Source organism: Helicoverpa zea, chromosome 19 (assembly GCF_022581195.2).
Source record: "Helicoverpa zea isolate HzStark_Cry1AcR chromosome 19, ilHelZeax1.1, whole genome shotgun sequence".
NCBI classification, from domain to species: Eukaryota; Metazoa; Arthropoda; class Insecta; order Lepidoptera; family Noctuidae; genus Helicoverpa; species Helicoverpa zea.
The window spans coordinates 6,117,701-6,133,068 of record NC_061470.1 but is presented as its reverse complement, the minus strand read 5'-3'; the positions used below and the strand labels follow the sequence as shown (position 1 = coordinate 6,133,068).

Here is a 15,368-nt window from a genome sequence, read left to right as displayed (position 1 = left end):
ATATTAATTTAATTATAAATTGTCGTTAAATTAGGTATTTTATTTAACCAAATTGACATCATAATGTCGTGGTAGGTCATGTTGTGAGTCCATGACAAACCGCGATAGTAACAGGAAAAAGGCCGAATTAACACCACTTGTTTCTTTCATTTCACAGATTCATGGCGCAGAAATTCCCGCTCGGATCTCAATTCCCGGTAAGTTTTTATTAATCTATCTATATAAATAAAAATGAATTGTTGTTCGTTAGTCTGATTAAAACTCGAGAACGGCTGGGCCGATTGAGCTGATTATGGTTTTAAAATGTTTGTAGAGGTCCAGGGAAGGTTTGAACGATATGAAGTTCGCGGGATCAGCTAGTCTTTAATACATTCTATAGTTTTATATTGTTTTGAACCATATTGTTTCTATAATATGAGATATAGTGCCCTTTTGTAATATAAAAATGTTAAATGATAAATAAGTCATTGCCAAGCCTTTCTCAACTATTTTACTTTTACAGCTTTAGTTATGTATAATGTAATTCTAAAGAGTTTTATATTAATTTATTGTTATTATTTCTAGCAAATGATGGACAGAAGAGTACAGTCTGAACAGCAATACATGGAAAGAGAAAGACAGATACAAATACAGAGGAGGGGAGCGTAAGTATTTACCCATTAATTTATATCACACTACTGACATAGAGGTAACCTAGTCCTAGATTACTTTTTTAAACATGCCTATTCGAAACTTAGCTTAATTTGGCATCCATGGCACCACTTCTTCTTCCCAGCAAAAAGCTCAGGAAGACGGGCGTTCTGGAAACTGCCTTTTGTACGTTCAAAAAGTGCTCTTTTGTAGTAAATTTTGGATAAATGAGAGTTTGAAACAGTTCAAAAAAAATCTGGATGTACCTACTGCGTAAAACACATTACACAGTAAACAAAAAAATATTTCGAATTTTTACATTCTTACGTTATATTTTACCATTATAATCCAACATATATGTATAAAATATATTGTTTCAGTGTAAACGCGATCCACGCGATCCACGAGCGTCACGCGATGGAGCAACAGCAACAGCATCAGAACCAGCAACAGCATCAAGCGCAGATCATACACGACAGGCATATGCAGCACTCCATCGTAAGTCTAGATATTATTACACTGCTAAACAACTAACGGTGGATATGTATAACCTATCCGTTTATTTGATATTAGGGATTGAATTTTGACTTTAACCCCATGTGAAGAAGTAATGTCAAATACCTATCTCTGGTAAGCACAACAAGAGATAGATAGGATATTGGGAATGACCGTAAATTGACCACATTCGTGACTAGTTATGCTGCAGAAAAGAAAACAAATAGACAGCAATAAATAATAATTAAATTGTGGGCAAGTACAAGAGGGCTACGGTTATTATTATATGACTAAAGCTTCCTTATGAATGGCTTTCTTGGTTGGTAGTTGGTAATAACCGCATAAAAAATTAGTTCGGTAATTTCTGAGTAATGAATCACAGTGTGCTTTGTACAGTTACACTGCAGGCTCAGTAATTGTATATGACATATATAATATTTGTGAAGACTTCGTGGAAACTAATACATAATTCATATACAGCACGCGATGCAAGAGCGTCACGCCGAACAACAACACCAACAGCACCAGCAACAGCAGCAACAGCAGCAACAACACCAACAGCAGCAACAGCAACAACAGCAACAGCAGCAACAACAACAACAGCAACAACATCAGCAGCACCAACAACAACAACAACAGATTATACAAGAAAGACATCATCAACATCTTATGGTCAGTTGATATTTAATTTTATTACTCACTTATTACTACAAATACATAGGATAGTTAAAACACATAGGTGGTGGTGAAGAGCGGGTGTTTTTGAACTCTGTATCATGTAATTTTGAGGTTCGAAAAGTGCCGTTTATCAACTCATTTTCATATATTTAAGAAACTTTAGATTTTAGCTGACCAATAACACTCCAAAAGTTGTAGGTTGTTATGAGTTACGTGAAAAGGCTTGTTCATTCACATTTTTTTTTATAACTTTCAACAACTAGTATGTAAGATATGTAACTTAAATTGACTTATCTTAGAGCTATATTTTTTACAAAAAACATGCGCTAACCCCACATGAAATAGAAATATTAAACTCATTTCTGATACACATCAAAGCTTAATATCACTGAACAATAAGTATTTTTTGTAAAATTGCTTTTATATAGGTAGTAATTATTCAATATTTAACCCATATATTTGTTTCTCAGAGCGTATCGTCTCAAGATGGCGAGCGTCGCATGGTGCAGTCGGTGACGTACAGCACGGCCGCCAAGCCGAGGGCGCAGACGCCGCACCATGTAGAGAGGAAAGACAAGTTAGTATTCTACTATTGTGTTTTTTTATTGAGATTAATGGACCTTGTGGGATCCTTAAAACTTGCATAAAAAATTGTTTTGTTTTAAGGGAACTTTCCTGGATACATTTTTTCCCCCAAAAGGTTTTGTTCATATCCACATGTCGATGTAATTTTAATTATTCGGCTGTTTTTAGAGTGAAAAAGAAGTCGTTAAATAAACTTAATTTGCTCTCGTAATTTACACCTTGTTTCATCCTTCAGATTCTAAATTAAACACACTTCATAGAGGTTGGTTCCATTTATATTCCGAGTAAATATATACCAGAAGAAGGGTTATGGTTTTTATATGAATGTATTTTTTCGTCCAGTCGCACAGTAGTATCGTCGGTGGCAGTGGGGCAGCCCCCCGCGGGCGGCGCGGGGGCGGAGCCCCGCGCTCGGGCGGCGGAGGGCACGCTGACGGCGGCGTCGCTCATCGACGCCATCATCACACACCAGATCAGCCAGAGCTCCGACCAGAGGTTCCCGGTAAGTGATGTTAGTTCTTTGCCCTTTTCAATTGTGTACTGAACAAAAAAATTGAGGTAAAAAGATCTTTAAAAACAAGCTTTTATTTAAATGCGCTAAAAAGAAAAAACTAAACTTTTATTGTAACTTTACTGTCAACTTATAACGACATTTCAAATTTGACACAATTTAAACTTTTTAAAAGCTTGTCGCGAGATTTAAGTACTCGTATTTACTTTCTTAGTTTAATCGCGCTTGAAAAAATCACCAACTTGATACAACAACCCAGCTTACATAATTTGTTGTAAGGTCCTAAAAGTATAACATTATATTACTCGTCGTTAAATTGTATTAGTCGGTCCAGCTAATTTATATTGAAAAAAGACCTAACCTCCTAAAAGACGAAATTGTTACAAAACAATTACTTCAGTCATTTGAGTCTGCTCAAGTCAACTTTCAGAACTTGTGGGTTTTTCAACTAATTTCTAACATAGTCTATATCCATATGTGTATTTGTAGCAATTAAGTTTCTATATAGTAGATCAAAAAGAAATTATTTTTTATTATTAACGTAATTATGTTCCCCAGGAGCGTCCAGACCGCGGTGTAACGCCGGCAGAGGAAGCGGCGGCCGCGGCTGCCGCACATACGACGAGCATCAAGCTGGGAGACCTCGCGTCCAACATCATCACGCGGGACTTCTGCAGCCCCACCACCTCTGTCATGCACCACAAGTATGTATATATGCACACACACATACATACAGATATACAACCCATACATTACATTATATCCACATACATTGTGGCCACACACACGTAAGGTTTAAAACAATAACTCTGCGCTCGAGACGATAGTTTATACCTACTTAAGCCAACACTTTTTTAGGATCACGTTTTATAATAAGGTGGACAATGTTGATGTTTGGTTCTACAGTAAAATCTTACTAACGTTTGTTGGGTTCGCTTCCTATAAAAATAAAATAAAATAAGGAAAAAATATGGGAAAAGTGTCATTTTGCTTTCCCGATATTGATTTTTATTTATCGATATCTAATATCACACTATTGTATCTACGAGATTTAATCGTCTTATATTTAATTATGAGATTATTCATTATGTCATTTGTGTGCAGTAACCGGTTCAGCGTGGGTAACTCGGAAGCGTACGCGTCGGAGGAGTGGAAGCGTCGCGACGCTCCCAAGCACGCGCCCTACCTCGAGCCCGTGTCGCCGCCAGACAACCATCCCGCTAACAGGTATGTGTAAAAATAATATACAAAAAAACACCAGAAATAAAAAAAAAATCTCTCCCCATCTCTTCTTTCTTCATTCTCGATTTATTTTTGTTACCCTCTTAATGTTACGGCTGACAGCTTTTTGAAATAATTTTTTTTTTAATATCTTCTTACTCAGAGTTTCAAAACGCTAGATCTTATAACAAAAGTTATCCGATAGTGTCAGAATCGCTGTTCTAGGAACTACTGCTACCTAGCTGAAATTAGGCTAAGCAGAATTAAATATACTAATGTTTATTTATTTACACATACAACCTTATATCAACCATTACATACAGGACGTGCCTAATGCGGCAGATAGGTAATTTGGCTATATTTATTCTATTATATTTTCTTCTCTAAGCTAATTTTCCCAAACATTCTAATTCCAGAAACAACAGCAACCGGCGCTACAGCTGTGTAGGCTCCTCCCCCAGCAGTGGTTCAGGCGGGGCTTCCAGCGTGGGCGGGGCGGGGGGCGGAGTCCTGACCGCCTTCGACTACGTGACCAACCGCATCGTGGAGGTGATGCGAAGTGACGCCGACGAGCGAAGTAAACCGCTCACCTTCCCCACTGCGGCGTACGCGTACCCGTATTCTGCGCTTAATGTTGCTGCTGCGGCCGCGGGGGATGGTAAGTTAACTATATTTTTTACTGTATTACTATTAAGAGTTAGATAATGTTATTGTTAAGCTATAAAGTATTTATTTTTGAAATAGACTGATTGCATATGACAAATGCATCATTCGTTTGCGCAATTGTGACGTGAATTTTGCGCAAATGTCACTGTCTGCGCAAACGTTTGCGCTAATGTTATTTTATGGTCTACGGATATAGAGTATCATCATTTTGTGGTTGAATTACACTCCAATATATTAACAAAACCTTTATTTAGATTATACAAAAAATTACAATAGCTTCCATAAACACAAGTCTTTATTCATTATTCTCTTCTTTCCAGCCTCCAACAGCACAGTGTCAGCAAGCCCAGCGCCAGCCGCGGCACCGGCGCCGCCGCCGCCACCCGAGCCGGCGCCGCTGATGTCAGCGCAGTACGAGCCGCTGTCGGACGAGGACTGACGCCCGCCCTCCGCCCGACCGCACCCCACCGGCTAGCGTCGCCACTACTCCGTTATCTGCCGACACAGAAACAGAACATAGGGGAATATACAGAAAAGAAAAAGCAAAAAGAAGATAGAGGAACATCCAGCAAAGAAATATCTGAAAAAAGGGGAAAAATATACAGCAGCTTATCAAGCCTCAAAGTAGTAAAAAGGACTCATTACTACAATAAGGGAAACTGCAGCAAAGAAAAAGAAGGAAAAAACGCAGCTCAAAAATGGTGAAAATTTTGCGCAAGACAAGCTTCGTTCTTCAACACATAAGCTGATCATTTTTGGGAAATAAGCTTCAGAATTGTAGGAGAAAATGGCTGCCGAAGATTTCGAGCAAAACCGGCAAAGATGCTTCGTTTATTTATCGTGCATTGAATAACACTGCCTAAACAAGGGTGTTGGAAGTCCAGCAGTAAGATAGCGGAGTGACAAAAAGTTTGGTGTGGACTCACCCCAAGGATACACGGTCCATAGTGCGTTCAGTTAGTTTGTCGTGTTTCGTTATATACACACCGTTCTCAACATGTAAATATGTACCGTTCCGTTGCGATAGTGACGTGTATCCGACACTGCAAACAATAAACTGGTGAACTCACACCCATGTACTCGTGTTTACTATAGACGATGGTACTAAATTGTATATTTATATGTTGTTTTGTAATGCAGGGATTAAATACCGTTCATGTGTTGTGGCAGAGCTTTAAGTGTCCGGTAGTAACGACTATGTCGCGGCGCTGCCGAGCCGCCGACGCCGCGACGCTCGATACGCTTATGAACATAATGCTGTCGATTAGTGAGAATACGATTATGAATTGTTATTTATTTAGTTATTGAACATGTTTGTATTATTTGTCGCGTGACGACACGCGATCAGTAGCACTGCCGCTGAGTGACGCTGAAGTACCTCACTATATGTTAAGTGGCAGAATTACGAACGTTTCGGTGATTCAAACGATATAAAATAATAAGAAGTGTATTTTTAATCCAGTCTTCCATCGCCACTCCGCCAGGGGACACCACACTAGGCTAGGCCCGCGACTTCGTCCAGTAGTAGCTACACTCTAGGAACTTGTATATTATGTGAATAGCGGCCAGCAGCCGCCGCTCTAGTTAAGAACATTTTTTTATCGCTTCGCTTCGGATTTCGCTGTCGCCTCATCCACTAGGGTTAGAGTACGCGTAGTTCAATTATCATTTGTTACTATAATTTCGTATTGTAAATATCATTTTGTCGTTCGTTTAATGTAAAGTTTGTGTATATCGGCCCGCCACAGCGAAGTCCGGAACGGTCTCCGAGCTCATCGAAATCGAAACTATACTCGACTCGGGAACTGTGTACACCCTTATTATACATATAGCGTAACCTTAACGGACTAGACTAAGTTATATAAATTATATACATATGTAAAAGTGTATGGTTATTATGTATATGCATTTGTAATTATACAGGTTAGCTAAGAGTTGAATTAGAGATTTGATTTGGTTTTCTAGTTAGGTGGGTCTCGTCGACCGATATAAATATAGAGAGCTGCCGCCGCCGCCGCGCCACAGCAGCCTTATGTTATGTGCACCGCACCCGCCGCTCTACTGCCGTCTGCCTACCGCGGCATTCCCTCTACTGTCAGTTCTATGACTACACTCCCACATTCAACTGTATAAACCCTACCTTCCTGATCGACTACTCATTGTAAACAAGTTCCAAATGAGTTGAAAGTGTGCAGGCGACGCTAGAGCCGCGCGGTGTTTTTGTAAATGTTTTCGAGTTATGTGTAAAAAACGACTGATTAAATTTACTTTGAGCGAGTGTATGGGTGGCGCGGCGGCGGCGCCGGTCGCAAACACATTGTGATTTCTTTATAAAACGTTGTAATGTACTGTAAGTAGTCCAAGAAAAAAATAATCCTTGTAAGTCCGAACATAAGCGAAAAAACAACTTCTGGGAGGACAAATCAATAAAAATAAGATGCAAATCTAATTTCTGTGTTTTATTTAAGATCGATACGCAGGCGTCTCTACTTTTCTAAATTAACAGTAAATATGGACAACCATCATTGGGTTTGCATAAAAAACTATACGTTCTCACTACGCTGGCTACTGTGAACACTACCTACACAAAAGGCACCGCCTTTATACATAAAATTGGGTAAGATATAACTTAAAAATATAATGAAGGCTTATTTTCTACACATGTTATTTACTACTCAATGCCTAAGAAGAAGCGTAACATCTACAAATTGAAACCCGATTTAGGTTTGAGAAACATCTACAAATTAGCACTTTTATCTTTGAAGAAATTCAGAAGCAATGTGAAGTAAGACCACGCTGTCTTGATAATCTGCAAAAAAATACAAATTATCGATAAAATCAATTTTATAAAACTACCAACGCCCAACTATATCAAGTAAAATAAATACCGTGCTGTAACTAGCCAATGAAATCACAGAAAACCCATGAGTTGTTACATAAATCCCCTTTTGAGCCCTGAAAATAAAAAATTCATTGTATAAAATACCAACTATAAAAAATGCAAATCGAAAAACGATTGCCCATAAATTCTCACTTGCTAGAACAGTTCATATTTTGAAACATCTATTTAATTGTGGATGTAGTGAACCATAATTACCTGTGCAGCATGATGAGCACGGCACTCCTGGCTTTCTTGGAGGCGTTGTACCAGCCGCAGTCGTACAGCGCATCTGCCAGCCGCTTGCTCTGTAACAAACAAAACAGTAAGTACAAAATTAAAGAAACATCTCGACTTGATAAATCCAAGAATCAGCCAATCCGCTTTAAGCATGTTTGGTGATTAGAGCACATGATTTTTAGGTGTAAAATGATGATGATGTCCTCCTAGCCGATTATCGGCTACGGCGGCTGTTCTCATGTAAGGAGATTAGCCAACTGCGCAGGACATATTATAGTGCACAAGCATTTGCGCAGACACAGGTGCACTCCCTATTCCTTCACTCTCATAGCCCGATGGGACGGCAATCCGACACGACCGGAAAGAGATCAGGCGCAGGACCGACATTTACGTGCTCTCCGATGCACGGGTGAATCAATCACCAACTTCCAGGCTTCGGGCTGCTTTGTGAAAGTCTTCTAAAACCCACAAAGCGATTTCGGCCCGACTCGGGAATCGAACCCGAGACCTCGTGCTCAGCAGCCACACTTGCGACAGCTAGACCAACGAGGCAGTTGGTAGTTATTGGTAGTTAGGTGTAAAATAATAATAGGTTGTCAAACTTACAGAATCGATGAGTTTCTGTCCGTACCAGCACAGCAGCCAGGTCTGCGTAAGCGCAGTCACTAGGAATGACTTGTAAGCCACCTCGTTCCACTCTTCGATTAACTGTAAAGCATAATTATAATGACTTCTAACAAACAACTAGCTTAAAATCATCAGTTTAGCAAATAGTATGTAGTATGATAGGTACTTACAACACAGCAAAACCCACAGAAGCAGATGATGATGGAACTGTTCATAAAGTTGATGAGGAGTGCGAGACTGAACATTTGCTCCACGTCGCCTGTCAACCTGCAAAATATTTGAAACCTCTTGCAGGTAATCTTAGATCATATATTCGTCATCGTCATTATCGTCAATTCAGCCGAAAGAGGTATTTAATCTATTCGTCATCAATATATCAGCCTATTTCCGTATACCTACAGCTAAAAGTAGGCCTCCCCTAGAGAACACCAACCATCCCAAAGTCTTGGGCCATTGGCCCATAAATCTATTCGTTGACATAATTTTCGTTCTTAATTTTTGCAATTACAATACAGTTTCAAGAATAATTCTTATTCTAGTTCTATAAAATAGATGGTTAGTGCTAACCTGATGAGCGCATGATGTCTGAGCACGATCTGCGTGATCTCGGCGTGGTGTCGCGTCTGCCAGTAGTTGTCGCCCTGCGAGCGCACGCGCTCACCCTCCACTCGCAGCATCTCCTCGCTTACCAAAGCTGAATACATTGTCACAACTAACGTAAATACTAAGTCACGTACTTTATATCAAACAAAATAAAAGAAAAAAACTAGCACACTATCGTAGGTGCACCAGATGGTTCAACCACCACCATGAAATTAACCCAATTTTCACATAGCATCATCATCTCATATGTATATTTGCACATACACATTACATACAAAAGAATGTGCGATACAACTCCGTTTGAAGAGAGGGTTACTCCGCGCATCATACTATCTCTTCATTGTAGATACTAAGGAGTCAGGCCGTGTGGACAGCAACATAGTAGGTATAGTAACTTACCCATAGGATATGACCGGACAAGCTGCTGGTCGACGGTGACGTAGAACAGGCGCCTCACGCGCCTCGCTAGCAGGTCGAACTGCGTGGTGATGTGGCACAGGAACAGGCAGAACAACATGTCCCATGCCACGTTGAAGTAAATCACCACGCATGCTGGTAACAAATAAACCAGTTTCGGAGACCCAACGAGTTAGAATACATAAAGAAAACACTACTGGATATGGGAGATTTGGTCAGTGGGTCGTCTGAGGGAAGGAGACAAAACCATGGCAGGAATTATTTATTCTGAGCATAAGGCTTCAGAACATCATCATCATCAGCCTATCGTAGTCCAGTGCTGGACATAGGCCTCTCCAAGTGCACGCCACTGAGATCGATTTTCGATCAGAACATCATGCTGATTACAAATCTGAATCTGTTCATGCTTCGATGTAGTTTGCATGAATTTATTTAGGCACGACGGAGGGTTTGTTGATTGACTCTTAGAACACTTGGTCATTGGGTGTAGTGTTTTATTTGTGTTATTTAAATTTAAAATCGCTTACAACCGCATAACCATTGTTTATGCTTATCTTTTTTAGGAAAGTCTATATTTACGTGTAGTAATACTTAGTGTAGTCTATATTTCAGTAGGTTTTATGAAAACCACACTTTCCTGTTTCTATATGCAAGCTAACTTACCATGCCAGGTCTGTATAACGAGCGTGATCTCGTAGTAAACAGGTTGGTAGGGGTCGAAGGGCAGCCAGTACAGAAAGTGCAGGCCCATGGGCGAATCGTGGCCGAAGTAACGCGCGAGCGTCAGGAAGTAAGGCGGAGATAAGAAACTGATCAGCAGAGCGTTGTTGCACCAGTAGTAGCCTGGGAAATAATACGTAATGATACGTACTTTGTTGTTAACTCGTAGTTGCTTTCTTTCTGGTAAATTATATAGGGACTTTAGGCCCACAAGGGACTAAAATCGTGTTTAGAAATTAGAAATCTGGAAAAGGTTTAATTCGCGTTTAAAGGAATTAATCCTAATACTCAGGCTGCTCAGCTATGGGTCTAAAAAAATAAATAAAGAACGGCAAAAAAAGCTAGTCAAGACTAAACAAGTTCAAATAAATGGTCTCATTTGATATGGTAAATAAAACATTACCTTTGACAATAATATTGAGCTGCTTTAACGCGCCGCTGATAATTTCATGCTCCTCTTCAGACACTTCCCCCTGGGGCCACATGGCTCGCAGCTCGTTTGTCAGGTTCTCGAACACCGGCCGGTGGATCACCATGTTAATGGACTTGAACATTGCTAGACAATCAAATATTTAGGTACCTAGTGCATGGTATATGATTATATTTCTCAGTTTTATTAAAACCTAGTGGAGGAAATCTCATACCACCCAAAACAAAAATGTGAAAGGTTGCCAAGTTCGATAATATGGGAATGCTTCGCCTATAAAATAAGTGAGATCTGAATAAGTACCAAGTTCCATACACATACCTCAGTTCAAAATAGTTAATTTTTAATGATGTTACTTGGCAAGTTTTCACACACCTTGTTATAAACCTACTAAACGCAATGAATCAAGTATATAATTTTCTATTAAAACTTGTCAAGTAACATCACTATAAATTTGATATACGTAAATAAAATAGATTTTGAGTTACAGGGTCGAATTTGGCCCGAAATGGTTCGTGTAATATAACCCACGGCCGGTGTGTCGCTTTTTTTTGCTCGAACTTGGCGGATACACTGCCGTGTGTCTAGATCCAAATGGGCGACTGAAGTTAACCACATTAATTAATGAGAAGCGGGTACTGCTTTTGTTATTACCAAAGGCTAAAGCCGTATATAGAAGTGATTAAAGTACAGCCCAAGTAGGTCTGATCATTATACAGCAAAAAATATAGTTCAAACAGATGGACGAGACCGAGACCCTAATTCATCATTTTATTAAGAACTCACACAGCACAACGCATCCAAAGCAGGGCATCATGCGGAACACCTTGATGGAGTCAAGGAAGGTCTTGGCTTCATACGCCGTGCTCACCATGCTCACCATCTCCGACGGGCCCGTCAGGAACAGGTTGAACATCTCGAACCAGTAGAATCTGTCCCACCATTTGCTGGTGGCACCAATTACCACATTACCTTCCTTTAGTGGTGCAGGCGAGTAAACAGTCGTAGGGGAAGAAGACTTATCAACATCTGAACTTCAATATTTAAAAGGAGAGATTTTTTTCGTAACTTGGTTAGTAACTTTATGAAAAGGCGAAATAATTCTTCGATTTAGATACATTTTCTAGAAATAACGATTACTCTCTCTGACTTACTCTCTTATAAAACTTTTCCGTTCAAATGCAGATATTATGTAGTCTATCTAGGAAACAAGACCAGAAGTGTTTTTAAAATAATTTTTATTACAATGGTATCCTGGGCATGGTGGCTGATAGGTTGGACTGCTGCATAGTGAATCGTTGCTCCAGGATTTCGGCTGGAATCTTGTAGCGGCGATTCGTAGTGAGTGTTTTTTTTTTTTTTATTTAACCAAATTGTACATTGTAGTTTACTAACATAGTCTTAAGTAAATATTGTTACTAACCTGATATGAGTCCTAGTTACTTGAAATAAATGCTTTATTATTATTATTAATTTTGTATGTCTCTGACCGACCACGGGACTACAGAGTCCCGGATTTTTGGAAGGCGAACGTGGGGCCGAAGCCAACACGCTGAAGCCCTTTTGAGACAACTTTAATGAAATGGCGACACAAAACCGACGATTATCCCCGTATACACTATAGAAATGTACCCAAGGACAATCCCCGGTTCTGTGCTAAACTATTGCTAACTATGGAGGAAAACTACTTGGGCTATTGTGATGGGATGTTAGTGGACTAGGAATGGGAAGACTATGGGAACTATGGCACCTGCCGATAACAATGTTTGCACACGTAAAAATGGCAGGTGGAGACTCGCCAACTCACTTACTGGGCCCTCGGGAATCAGTCACTGAATAGCAACAAGAGGGCAACAGGTACATGAGCGGCTGAAGGGTGAGGATACCTCGGCGGACTTTAAACGCAGATCACGCGCTCCCTGTGGGTCCAGCATCACCGGCCCACTCGCCACTTACCACGAGGCACCTACCCTCCGAGCGGGCTGCTAACCCTGCTCTAGCGACTCCACTCTGACCGGCCGATGAAGGCAAGCCAAGAGGCGGGAGACCTATCCCCTGTCATGCTTCACTCCGGCAAGCCGGAGATGGGGGACAGTATACTCTCTCTGGAGCACTCGGATATATAGCCCCGCGGGGTCGCTACTCCCCGTCATCCGCCTCAGATGCCCTGCGGGGCTTATTATTATATTATTACTACCTGCCTAACAATCAGTTGAATTCCTTAATTTTAACCAAATAGAAATACACTAGTAATACAATGGCAATCATCAATATAAATGACTACTAACTGAAAAAATGGAGGATACATTGACATTCTTTTTGAAAAACCAACAATTCGTCGATCCTCAATATCTTTTTAACTGAAAGTTTATTGAATATTTAATACTTTTAAACAATACATACGTGGCATTCTCGGAGATGCTATGCGTCATGCGGATGGCCACCCATCCCAGCACCTTCTTGGTCGGCGCGTACGACTCGTCGTAATCCTTCTTAGTGTACACCTATTTATTAACACAATCGTAGGAATGTGATACAAGTATGCGTAGAACATTTTCAAATATTAAAGGTTCTATTTATTAAACAAAGTTGTTAGTTAAACTTTAAATACAATGTTGTTGCACACAAAACCTAAAATTGGGATTTTTTAACGCGTACTGATGCTGCCATAGCGATGGCCGCCCTTTTGGGTCCCATTGCAGTTTGTATGACTCCTCATACCATGAAAACGGGAGTTGGACTGACGACGTTGGGGTTTCTCAAAAATTAAAATTAAAAAAGTAGAATCGGTAAAATGGTGTGTGAAAATTCTTTAAAATCTAAAAACGTCGGTTAAAAATGAACTGCTTACTTTCTCATTAAATCTCTGCTTTGATTTTCTTTTAAAGCCATATTTCCTTAAAATCGACGTCATTTTGTCTACGCTCTTTAAATCTTAGTGTTTCATATCTAGACACCATTGCAGTACTATTAATTATCTTAATTACACAATGTGTGTGAAAAATAACACAACCCATATGGAAATTACATACTTGTTACCTTTCATAAGTATCAGCGCACTTGTAAGATTGTTCGAGCGACCAATATGGACAAATCTTACAAGATTAAAGATTTTAAAATGAATGAAAGCTGCATGACCCCAACGTTATTTACATAGTTAGACAAAAAAGTAGGCAGGGGCCTCCAAAAATGATTAGCCCAGGGTCCCATAAGTTCAAGAACCGCCTCTGGTCATAGCAGCTGCCAAAAATGTTCCAATGACAGACAGACTCACCAATATGAACCCGTTATAACATTCAGTGGTCCCATCCACAAACCACCAGGGCCAAGCGTGATCGAACCCCTACCGTCAGCATTTTCAATTAAGTAAAGCTACGTAGCTTACCACGATGTCGCGTGTGTGCGCCCATCCTTAACAAAACATATTTTTTCAATATTTGTGTTATTATTGTGTCACACAAATATTTAATTACGTTTTTATTTCTCTGTATCATTAAACCCTTGCTGGCATAATTAAAAACAATCTGCTCTAATTACATAAACAGTCTGTTTGTGGAAATCGTTAAAAATGCATAAACAGCTATTATTTAAATCTGTTGTAGGAATTAATAATATAATGTTGAATTGAATATTAGGGACCTTCATAATATTTTTTATGAATTATTAGCTAATAACGGATGTTTAGGTACACATTCCAGCATGAGGTATCAGGCCTCTGCCTCGAATCTCGCCTTTGAAGCTGCTCGTAGAAACAAGATTCAGTGCCTATGTAATTCCTTACGTACATTCTTTGTACACTTCGTGTACTCCCTCTATTATTTCCTTATGTACGCTCTATGAACTCCCCTATGTATTTCCTTATGTACGCTATATGAACTGCCCTATGTATTTCCTTATGTAAGCTTCCCTCCATTATTTCATTTATGTACACTATGAACTGCTCTATGTACACTCTATGAACTCCCCTATATATTTCCTTATGTATACTCTATGAACTGCCCTATATTTCCTTAAGGCGGGTCTACGCTAGATGAACCGAGCACGAGCCAAGCACAAGCGGAGCCGTTCTCGGCTTGTCGTTCGCGGCGTCAAGTGTGGACGTACAACGAACCTACAACGATCACTGTTAGCAAATCCCTGTGTTCGTCAAAAACCGACAACAGGCGGAACGCAGCCGAGCACGAACGAAATGCTCGCAGTGCGCTCGTTAGAGGCTTGTAAGTTGGTCCACACTAGACGAATTGTGTTCGGCTCGTGCTCGGCTCTCCTAGCGTAGACGCAGCTTTATGTACTACAAATCGGACCAGTAGTCCCTGAGATTAGCGCGTTCAAACAAACAAACTCTTCAGCTTTATACACTGCTTTACCTACTTATGTAATTTAATTAGGTACCTACATTTCAATGTTGTTATAAAATTAGACATCCAACTTGATTCAGTGCCAATACAGCAGTCCGTTTCAAACCACGTATATTTTTACCATGGAGAAAAGTCCCAGGTTTTGCTACAGTAATCCAAAGACTAGGACCTGGACAGGAGTGACCGTGTTTTCGGCGTATCTGGTGCTGCTGATGGTGGAAATATACATAGAGATATTTGAGAACGGCACACATTTGCGCATTTATAATAACATGATTAGTTCTTGGAAATAGTGAATGAGTGACTTGAGGT

The 15,368-nt window shown here is 40.0% G+C and overlaps 2 protein-coding genes across 9 annotated transcripts in view; one reads left to right on the top strand and one right to left on the bottom strand.

Moving 5' to 3' along the window:
- The window catches only part of LOC124639501, a 108,429-nt gene extending 101,194 nt beyond the window's left edge, over positions 1–7,235 (top strand). For 6 of the 7 annotated variants that reach the window (XM_047176898.1, XM_047176900.1, XM_047176899.1 and 3 more), the window contains 10 exons: positions 158–197; positions 565–644; positions 1,011–1,128; positions 1,606–1,797; positions 2,274–2,380; positions 2,731–2,899; positions 3,458–3,603; positions 4,004–4,126; positions 4,537–4,778; positions 5,107–7,235. In XM_047176898.1, coding sequence (XP_047032854.1) covers positions 158–197; positions 565–644; positions 1,011–1,128; positions 1,606–1,797; positions 2,274–2,380; positions 2,731–2,899; positions 3,458–3,603; positions 4,004–4,126; positions 4,537–4,778; positions 5,107–5,225 — 1,336 coding nt within the window. In that variant the 3' untranslated portion in view covers positions 5,226–7,235. The remainder of the gene's footprint in view (positions 1–157; positions 198–564; positions 645–1,010; positions 1,129–1,605; positions 1,798–2,273; positions 2,381–2,730; positions 2,900–3,457; positions 3,604–4,003; positions 4,127–4,536; positions 4,779–5,106) is intronic. The other variant, XM_047176897.1, reaches the window with a different exon arrangement.
- LOC124639524 (odorant receptor 4-like) lies at positions 7,231–13,754 on the bottom strand. Of its 2 annotated transcripts, none has more exons than XM_047176938.1 (12): positions 13,738–13,754; positions 13,102–13,202; positions 11,485–11,645; positions 10,675–10,827; positions 10,215–10,394; positions 9,534–9,686; positions 9,099–9,225; positions 8,702–8,798; positions 8,511–8,612; positions 7,884–7,972; positions 7,675–7,741; positions 7,231–7,595 (listed from the first exon to the last, which is right to left on the bottom strand). In XM_047176938.1, the coding sequence occupies exons 2-12, from the start codon at positions 13,128–13,130 to the stop codon at positions 7,524–7,526; spliced, it is 1,230 nt and encodes a 409-aa protein (XP_047032894.1). In that variant the 5' UTR covers positions 13,131–13,202; positions 13,738–13,754; the 3' UTR covers positions 7,231–7,523. The 2 variants fall into 2 exon arrangements, with proteins under 2 accessions (XP_047032894.1, XP_047032893.1); XM_047176937.1 differs by lacking the exon at positions 13,738–13,754 and adding an exon at positions 13,550–13,627.
- Positions 13,755–15,368: the final 1,614 nt, after the last annotated feature.

Bases quoted from the DNA above. Each gene is read 5' to 3' on its own strand.
- LOC124639524 (XM_047176937.1), bottom strand. From the start codon at position 13,612: ATGACGTCGATTTTAAGGAAATATGGCTTTAAAAGAAAATCAAAGCAG. The intron at 8,613-8,701 runs GTAAGTACCTAT...TATGCTTTACAG, and splicing joins TCTGTGGGTTTTGCTGTGTT to TTAATCGAAGAGTGGAACGA. The intron at 7,596-7,674 runs GTATTTATTTTA...ATTTTTTTGCAG, and splicing joins CATTGGCTAGTTACAGCACG to ATTATCAAGACAGCGTGGTC.